Source organism: Heterocephalus glaber, unplaced genomic scaffold (genome assembly GCF_053883595.1).
Source record: "Heterocephalus glaber isolate CG9 unplaced genomic scaffold, H.glaber_assembly_v1.0 deba00001497, whole genome shotgun sequence".
NCBI classification, from domain to species: domain Eukaryota; kingdom Metazoa; phylum Chordata; class Mammalia; order Rodentia; family Bathyergidae; genus Heterocephalus; species Heterocephalus glaber.
In genome coordinates this window covers 9568508-9578211 of record NW_028258320.1, presented here as the reverse complement: position 1 = coordinate 9578211, position 9704 = coordinate 9568508, and the positions used below count along the sequence as shown (strand labels likewise).

Genomic DNA, 9704 nt, shown 5'->3' with positions numbered 1-9704 from the left:
ATGCCTCATGCGGAGAGGGTGCTTTACAGTTTACAAAGAGCTTTGGCATACAGATGCTTTTGCCTGGCACTGAAGGGAACCTTTCCAGACCCATGTCCCTCCACCATGCCAGCTTCCCCACTTCTGCCACCCACATGGGTCAATAAGGCTGCTGGAGGTGTGGGCCTTGGGCCAGCGTTTTATATGTCCACGAATCCTCCAGTAAATAAGGATGAGTTGAGCACACTGATGAGTCCAGAAAGGGCGACCTGTGGCCTCCAGTGAACACCCCCAGCCCACTCTTGGTACATAGGCTGTCTCCCCCTGCCTATCAGCACCCTGGCTCTCCAGGTCTACAAGGAAAGTGAGTGACCCATGTGTGTTTGCACCTCAGCAGAGAAAGCCACACAAAGGAAGTCACTGAAAACCAGGGTGTCTGCAATTCCCAAATGGGGCTGGAACAGGTGGGGTGCAGGAAGAGGGGGGTCTCGGGCAAGGCAAAAAGGAGTCGCACCTGGAAGGGCTGGGAGAAGCCCCTCCCAGGGGCTGAGAGGTCAGGGCCCTCTGAGTATTTATCTCGTTGGGAAAGAGACACTGCCCCGCAGACTTTGTAACTGAATCCACCAAGCCGGCCAGCTTGGCGACAGGGGCGGCCCAGGTTTCCGAAGAAGGACTGGGCAGCTGGAAGGGCTCCCCCTACCTCGTCCTCCCTCCAGAGAGCTGTAAGGATTTCCCTTTCATTTCCTTCCAGGCTGGGAAGGCAGGGGTAGTGCAGTCTGTGGGTCAAGCCCTCAAAAACCACTTCCTATGTAGCTGGGGGAGAGCAAGCAGCTGGACGGCCAATCTGGGGCTCAGGGTGTGGGACCAGCAGGGGCAGTCCTCTGGGCCAGCCCCGGCTCTCCAGGGGGCCCTGTGGGCCGGGAACCGCGAAAGTCGGCGGAGAAAGACTTCAGGCCCTTCTGGAGTACTTGGGAGCAGAATGTGCTCTCTGGGTCCCAGCCGGCGGTGGCCAGGAGGTGGACAGCGTTGGGCGAGGGAAGGATAGCTGGAAGGGGCTCCCCGCCCCGGCCGCACCCCTGCTGTCGGGAGGGAATCCGGAGACACCCCCGCCTCCCAGCCTCCCAGCAGGGATCCCGGCCCGGCCCGGAGAGTGGGCGGGCGTAAGGGCCCTGCCCGGGCCTGAGCAGTGCCCAGCCTGGAGGTGACAGGCTCCGGGGGGCGCCCTGGGCACTCCGGGCGCTGGGTCTGGCTGAGCGAGCCGGGGCGCGGGGCGGGCGCGCGCGGGGCACCCACCTCTCCGCGCTGAAGCTGCAGGAAGCTGTTGAGATAGCTGGAGTGCAGAGGCGAGCCCAGCTGCTCCGGGCGGCCCTTGCCGAAGGCCAGCTCCGGGGGCGCGGCGCCGGCGGTCGGCTCGGGCCGGAAGGCATCGAAGGCGCTGGCCTGGTGCGTGTCCTGCAGCGACAGGTAGACCCAGTTGAGTAGCTGGGCCGGCTGGTACACCGAGGCGGCGCTCGTGTCGATGGCCGACAGCAGGCTCATTTTGCCGCGGCCGCGCCGGCCCCTCCCCGGCCGCCCGCTCGCGCCCCCCTCCCGGCGGAGGGGCGGGCACCGGGGAGCCTGTGCCCACTGCCAGCCGCCCGAGCCCCGACGGCGGTCGCCTCGCGCCCTGCGACCCGCGCGCTGCCCGCAGCCGCCGCCGCCGCCGCCTCCCCCCCGACTGCAGCCCTGGCGCGCGCGGGCGGAGGAAGGAGGCAGCGAAAGTTGGGCAGGAAACTTTGGGCCCCGCCCCTTTCCCCGCCCCCCTTTCCCCCTCCCCTCCCTGCGATCCGCTATCTGCCTCAGTGCTGACCCCTCCGGCGGCCGCTCCCAGGGTGGGGTTCGCAGAGGAGGCCCCGCCCTCGCCCCCTCAAGGCCCCGTCCTCGCCCTCCATTGGCTGTCTCGTTGAATATGCAATCTCGGGGGCGGGGCGATGGCGAAAAGGAGGCCGATGGATACACTGTATACGCCCCTGGGCGTTCCCTCCAGCTCCGCCAGACCCCGCCTGGCCGGCAGGGCAGCTCCCGGGGACGGGGGAGCTAAGCACTGCCCCGGCCTAATCAATTTCGCCCCTACGTCGGCTCCGGTCCATCTCGTTCTTTTTTTTCCAACTCCTTTCCAGTTATTTTACCCACCCCCCACCCCAGCTCTGTCGCCTGTATCCCTCTTCTTGCTGTTGTTTCTGTGACCGTCCCTCAGTCTCTGTCTCCTCTTCTGTCTCCGTCTGGTCGGCTGCTTCCCTCTCCTCCCTCACCCCTCTCACACACACCGTTCTCCTTCCCTCCTCTGCTATCGCCCGTCAGACCCTCCCCTCGCACTTAATTCCTTCCATCTGTAGAATCACTTCGCGGGCCGGCTGCGCCGAGGGGGACCGGGTTCCTGCCCCGGGAAGAACTCTCCCCCTCTCCGTCCTCCTCCGCGTCTCCTTTCTCTTATTTCTCCTCTGGGCCCGCCTCACTCCTCGCCCCTCCTCACTCCTCGCCCGAGCCTCCAGCCTGCTTCGGTCCTTGGCGAGTCGCCAGGACCCCAGCGCAGGCCAGGGGATCCCGGGGACCAAGATCGGTCTGGAAAGAACCCCGCCCTCGCAGGATACCCCCGAGGCCCCAGGACCTTCACCCCTTCAGCCACGGGCTGGTATTCGGGACCCAGTGTCAAGGCCCAGCTCACCGTGTCCGTGAAGTGGAGGAACTGACCTCCCGGCGAGAACCCGCTTCACCTCTCCCACTTCCAGCCCATCCCTAGTCGAGCTCTGGAGCCATCCCGCCCGGTGTTCCAGTGCCAGCCCGGCCATCATTCTGACTCGGATGTTTGTGAGGTTACCAGCGTGGGATTGTAGACACATTCCAAAATGGTCAGCTCTCTGCCAAACCAGCCCCTCTGAGAGGATTTCTCCTACTACCTGTACTGGGAGCCTTAGTACATCCGGTAAGCTAAGATCAAGGCACCCTTCAGCAGTGACCAAGTATTGCCCTTTGCTGCCAACCACGAGCCCCCATTGTCTCGAATCTCCATTTTGTCAAAGACTTTGACAACCAATGTGTGATTATTAAGATCTATACCAAATGTTAACACTTATACCAATCATATCACAATGTTTTTATTCATCAAAGGCACATCTATACAGTGCCCTTTAGCATTTTAAGCAGTGTCAAGCCTATTTGCTTAAAAAGTAGGCACCTGTTGTTGGGAATAAATATGATGACCCTCCCCACTCTTAGAAATGTGCAAGGTCGTCTTGGAACTCTGCTACTCTTCAAGTTTCCAAAGGAAAGGGTGGTTCCAAAGGTAGGGTTTGGAACCACCAACGTAGATCTTCCCTAGACTTTATAGAAAGAAAACTGCTCTTCAGGGAGGCAGTGTCTTCCAATTGCACAGCAAGTAGTTCGGGAGCCCAATGCACAGTGTTAGGCACCCAGCTGCACCCAGAGCTCTCTGTCTCAGCCCCCATTCATGCTTTGGATGAAGACAGCACGGCTGTGTAGAGTGCTGAATGTTTTGCCTACTGTAAGTCCAAATTCCTTTAGGGGTCAGGCAAGTGTAAGGCAATAAATGGGTATGGTCCCACTGACCCATGAGAAGTGAAATACTCCTGCCATGTTTTCAGCTTGAGACCGAGCCTGACATCGGTGTGGACACCTTCCCTTGTTATACCCGGTGACCACACTGCTGGCCTCTACTGCCTTTCCTCCTCTCTTCATCATTCCTAGGCACAGCCTGATGGGTGACTGGGAAAGATTTGCTGGGTTGAGGATTGGATAAAGAGATAGATGTGTGGATATGAAGGCTGATTGGCTTCTTCAATTTTGTGATTTTCCCTCTCCCCTTGCCCATAGCACACCTGCTCAACACATGGGTTCTCTACCCAGTAAGTGATCAATAAATGTGAGCCATTTACAGGCAGTTTGCCTGGATAGCAGCTGGCTGACCTGAGGTCAGACTAGCAGCTGGCTGCTCCAGAATCCCCTGAGACAGCATGTCCCATGGGAAGGGGTAGAGGATGTGAGTGAGCAGATGGGTATCAGAGGCCTCATACCAGGCCAGAAGACTGGGCCAGGGCCAAAAATGTGCCTCCTTGCCCCCATCATGTATGCACCAAGAAGCCTTACATTGGGAATGCTTGAGATCCTAAGCCAAGCCCCCGACTTACAGGGGAAAAGGCACCATGGCCCCAGTGACAGGAAAGGGATTGCCAGGGTCACCCCGTGAGCCTGATAGCTAAGCCACCAGTCCTAACCACACCCCAGCTCTCCCTTCATTGGTCCCAGTCTGGTCAGGTTCCCAGTGGTAGCTCTGTCCCCACAGGTTGACCTCAGAACTGAATATAGGTGGGAACTCTTGAGGGGGGCTCCTTCTTCCTTGTCTAGTGACTTCGTGCACCCTATGGTCACCAGAATGGGACAATGGAGAGGAGACAGGGTTTGGAGAATGGATAGATACCTGGGTGAGTGACCTTGGACAGGTCTCTGCCCTGTCTGTAACCTGTGGAGTTAACAAATGAGAGTGTCTATCCCATCCCTGCCCATTTCTCCAGGGACTAGTGGGTCCAATGAGCATGTAAACAGGACCCTGATTTGCTAGCTGTCAGCCGTCGGGCAGTAGGGAAGGGGGTATTGATCACTTCAATAATAACCATATCTGGTTTATCTGCAGAGGTGGGGGAAGAGGCAGCGGGGAAATGCCAGCCCCTAAAGTCTTCTGGGCAACCGTCCGTGGTGTTTTGGGGAGTTTCAGACTCATAGCTTTGTGTTCAGAGGAGCAGGGCAAAGGTGAGAACCAAGAGGAAGTGGGGGTTTCTTTGTGAGAAAATCAGTTTTCGATTTGGGCCCAAAAGACCAACAGAGATGAGCAGGGACAGAAGATGTGGGTTCACAATCCTGTGCAAATTGACTCTGTTGATTTCTCTGGAAAACACCTTTGGTGATGGATGACGTGAAGGGACCTCCAGGCTTCTGAACTGAGCTGCACAGCCCGGTATCAGGAGCAGAGCAGAGGACTCCCTGGCCAAGCTGTGATTTGCCTCTCCTGTCCTGGGCCAGGGCCCAGGCCTGGGTGCCTTTGTAGGGTGTTGACACAGGAGGTGTCAGTTTACAGCAGAGGGCAAAATGGCGAATCTTCTCCTTGCCTGTGCCATGTCCCATCCCCCACGGGGGACAGAGGCCGAAGGCAGACCTTCTTCCCAGACCTGACCCCAGCTTCCACCTCAACACAGCGTCCACAGCACCATGTCCAGCAGCTGCAGCTGACAAGTGACAATTGGTTGTCATCTCAGCCTGCTTTCTGTCCACCCTCCCAGAATCCACAGGGTGATTGTGCAGAGTCACAAAAAATGCACCCCACCTGAAGTGGGCTGAATCTTGGTTAGAAGGCAGATCTGCACCCGCACAGGCCTCATCTCATGGGTGCAGGGCCCTCGTTGCTAGGGGACCCAGCCTGGGAAACACCAGCCAGATTTTGCCCCCTTGACCCCAGATGTCCTGCAGTACACAGATGGTAAAACCATAAGGGCTGTCTGACCCCTCTGGTCCTGCCCGCAGGCTCTTGCTCAGCCTTTGAGAGCTGAAAAGGTGGGTAGATCCCCCAACCCCGAGCTTAGTCTGCCACTAGAAGCAGATTCCAAACTGGGATGTCCCTGGGCCTTTGGAGATTGCATGACACTGGCCAGCTGAGTCTCTCTCCCTGGATCATTTCCTCAGGAATCAAATCTCCCTGCTGTTTTGGGGAGGACTGGGCACTCCTGGGCCCCTGGTGGGTGGAGTCCCAGCTGCTTTCCAGCTGCAGGATTGGGGGCAGCCCGGATGCCAGGGCCTGGGGTGTTTACAGGGCTTGGCAAGCTGGCAGAGCCCCTGGGCCTCTGGTTCCTAGAGGAGTCACTCTCAGAAAAGTGGGGGACCAGTCTGGGCCCTTCCTCACACCATAGCCATGGGCAGCAGACACGTTCCTCCCCTGCTTCCAATTCATATTGCTAAAGAAGAAAAAGAAGACAAGGAGGGGGAAGAGAAGGAAGAAGAAAAGGAGGAAGAAAAGGAAAAGAAAGGAGAAGAAAAAGGAGAAGGAAAAGGAGAAAGAGGAGGAGGAGGAGGAGGAGGAGGAGGAGGGAAGCCACATATTATTTCCTCAGTGGCCTTCCAGCTTGTGGAGGGACCCCAGGGTTCCAACAGTACCTGGTCACTCCAGAAGATACCTGGTCACGCAGGGCCATTGATTAAACTCAATCATGTCTTCCTGTGGAGGACAGCTGTGGGGAATAGTTGTGGGATCTGTCTGTATGTCAGCTTGTAGAACATCTGTTGGGAGCTGGGGATTAAAATAGTGCCCTGAAGCTGAATGAGCAAAGCTCTCTACATTATTTTCAGACAAGAACACATCAAAGAACGGAAGGGAAGCTGGCTGATGGAGACGTTACCTCTCTGGTTGCCCAGTGGGCTTCCTTCCTATTTAGAATCTTTCCATGCAGCCCATGGGATGTGGTCCAAACACCCACTGGACATGGTATTCAAGGCCTCTCGCACATATGACTCCTGCTCACCTTTCTACTTGAATTGGAGGTATAGTCTGTCCCCCAGCCCTCCAGGCCTTTGCACATGCCATCTTCTCCTAGGAAGAACTTCCGCTTCCTGCAACCTCCTCACCCCGCAAGACTCCTCGAAAAACTGCCTTTCTCCATCTCTTGGGATCACAATCCCACCCCGTGCTCACTCACACCCAGTAGACAGTCTCCCTTTCATCCTTGACTCTGGGGCGTTCCCATGGTGCTGCAGCACCAGCCAAGGGCTCAGTCCTCCCTTCCCCCGATTCCCACCCAGCACAGTGGGCGCCTCTGCTTTGGCTGTGCTGGACCCGAACGGGCTCTCTGTTTACTTAAGGAGCTGAGGAATAAACGCAGCAGGCCTTGTGGTCTGGAGTCTCAGAGACAGGGGCTGTCAGATCTGTTCTGGAACAACTCAGAGGTGGGGGTCACTGGAGAAATGCAGTGGGCTCAGGCAGGGACGAGCAGCGTGCACCGAGCATCAGTGTCCTTGGTGTGGTTCAGATGTGTCCCCAAGGCGCATGTGTGGGAAATGGAGCCCCCAGTGCAACCAGGGTGAGAGGTGGCACCATGGGGTGGGGGTGACGGAGCTGGAGTGTAGCTCAGCAGCATAGCACTTGCTTCCCATGGGCAAGGCCCTGGGGTCCCTCCAGGGGACCTGGTCACAAGAGCTCTGCCTCGTGAGCAGACTAATGTCATTTCAAAAGGAGTGAAGCCAGTTCAGCTCCCTCTTAACCCTCTCATCTTCTGCCAATCCCCAAGCTCCGCCTTGACCAAGGACTTCCCAGCCTCCAGAACCACAATGAAATACATTTCTGTTCTTTACCAATTGTCCAGTCTGTGGCTTCCTCTTTATTATTATTATTTTTGTGATTATTTATTTTTTGTTTGTTTTTTATGTATTCCAGGTTGACCTTGAATTCACTATGTAGCCCAGGTTCACCTCAAACTCTCAATAATCCTCCTGTCTCAGCCTTCTGAGTTCTGGGATTACAGACGTGCACCACCACGGCCAGCCCAGTCTGTGGCTTTCTGTTATATCAGCATAAAGAAAGACAATCCTCGGGCCGGAGATTTAGCTCAGTGGTTTCGCTGCCTGCTGTGCAAGCACAAAGACCTGAGTTCAATCCCTGGTACCAAAAAAAAAAAATTAGATTTTATGGGCTGGGGATTTAGCTCAGTGGTTCCACCGCCTGCCTTGCAAGCCCAAGGACCTGAGTTCAATCCCCGGTACCAAAAAAATATATATATATAGAAAGACAATCCTCTTGTGCAGCCCAGTCTGGTGGCCCTCTGAGTGTCAACCATGCTGCCTCCTCCACTCTCCACCCAGCTCCCTGCAAGACCCCAGTCCCTAAGGCTCCCACCACCACCCCCTGGCACCATTGTTTCCTCCATCCTGAGCTCTGTCCCAGCCCGAGTGGCTGCACAATTGGATAAACATGTAGTTTGCTGAGTGTGGTCCAGGCTCATGCCTGTTGTTCTTTGGTGGTAATAAATTAAGAATGCCTCCTTTCACTTTTGAAAGTGGACAATAAATTAAATGATGTCTGATCACCACCCTACTCCCCTAGTTCCTTGACAAAAGTGACCCCTTTGGCCTGATGTCCCACTTGCCTGGGAGGCTCCCAATGCCACTCACCTGCTGTCTGCCTTCTCCAGACTGGCCTGGGCTGGAAGGGATGCTGGGGACCCTCGCACCACCGTGCAGGCTGGGACCACCACATGCTTGGTTTCCAGCTTTAGCTGCCCTAAACAGAGGTCAGAAAGTCTTCCACTCTCTTCATCCTTCCAGGAGTTATTTCAAACCTTTCCCCCATTTTTTCCTCTCACAACCTTCTATCCCACCCTTTTTCTATCCATCTGGGCAGGTGACCTCGCCTTTCATGTCTGAGTAGAAGCTATTGGATGGATGGTCCCTCGAATCCTGCCACAAACCTTTCTTACTTACCTGTATTGGCATGCATTTTGGGGTTCCTCCTCTGGGGCTCAGGAACCTTACCTTCTTTTTGCAACCATCCTTCCCTCCTGCCTCCCCACTAGCCACTTAGTATCATCCTTTCTCTACACAAATACATCCTGCTTTCTCTGGCTACTCTATCACCTCACGCCAGACTGGCACAGACTTTCTATATTCACTATTCCCCATCTCAGCCACTCACTCATCCCAAATCCTCTGCCCCTGGCTCCTACTCCCATCACTACATGGAAAATGCTTTTCAGAGCCTGAATTGCCCTCTGTGATGTTAAATTTTCCAGTTCTCTGCTGTAACCCAAAAAGCAGCCCCAACCTGATCAGTATTTAACACTTTTGCAGATATGGCTTGTGTTTAGATGTCCTCCCCAAAGCCTTATGCAGTCTTAGGTGGGGCTTTTTCAGACATGGTTGAATCTAGAGTGTCTGATTGATTCATGGTGCCATTTTAGGCCCAAGGGCACCAGGATTAAGGGTGTAAGTGCTACCTCCCCTAAGTACTCTGAGTAAGATAAAAGGGGCAGAAAGATGCTGGCAGGTCTCTTGTTGCATTGTTATTGTCTCTCTGCCATCAACTGTTGCCCCTCTGCCACCCTGCCTTGGAGCCCGCTGATTATGGACTGAAACCTCTATGAACTGTAAGTCAAATAAACCTTTCCACCTTTAACTTTGGGTGTCAGGTATTTTGTCCTAGCAATGAGAAAAGTAACTAAGACAGCTGCTCACCCTTTGACACCCATAACCACTTTGCTCTCTGGCCCTTTGGCCACCAGGAGGCAATTTCCTATACAGGCTCTGCTCTGCTCAGCCCCAATGTCTGGTTTACCAGGATGTTGAACCCTCCCAGTGGAACCTCATCCTCTCTCATTGTCTCAGTGACCTCTATTGATTTTTCAAAAATACCTTGTATGTGGGCTGGGGATTTAGCTCAGTGGTTTTGCTGCCTGCTGGGCAAGCGCAAGGACCCGAGTTCGATCCCCGGTACCAAAAAAACCCAAAACATCTTGTATAATAAATTACCACAAATGTGTCGGCATTCATTGACTCGTGACCACATGAGTCTGCCTCTGTGATGACATTTGGCACTTTCTGAAGCAGTTCTGCAAATCCTCTTTCATGAATGTCTTCAGTTGTGCTGTTGTGGCTACCTCTGGCCACCTCAATGTCCTGATTTCATTCAAAACCTT

General features: G+C 55.1%; 1 protein-coding gene and 1 long non-coding RNA gene across 3 annotated transcripts in view; one reads left to right on the top strand and one right to left on the bottom strand.

Annotated features, from left to right (window-relative positions):
- Positions 1-1655, bottom strand: part of Zcchc24 (zinc finger CCHC-type containing 24) — a 53537-nt gene extending 51882 nt beyond the window's left edge. The window contains exon 1 of the mRNA XM_004846390.4: positions 1273-1655. Coding sequence (XP_004846447.1) covers positions 1273-1518 — 246 coding nt within the window. The 5' untranslated portion in view covers positions 1519-1655. The remainder of the gene's footprint in view (positions 1-1272) is intronic.
- LOC147825550 (uncharacterized) lies at positions 269-9350 on the top strand. Of its 2 annotated transcripts, XR_015440275.1 has the most exons (5): positions 269-701; positions 2748-2941; positions 4667-4782; positions 6370-6561; positions 7451-9350. It is a non-coding gene; the product is annotated as an uncharacterized LOC147825550 (long non-coding RNA). The 2 variants fall into 2 exon arrangements; XR_015440274.1 differs by lacking the exon at positions 4667-4782 and having other exon boundaries at positions 273-701; positions 7451-9349.
- Positions 9351-9704: the final 354 nt, after the last annotated feature.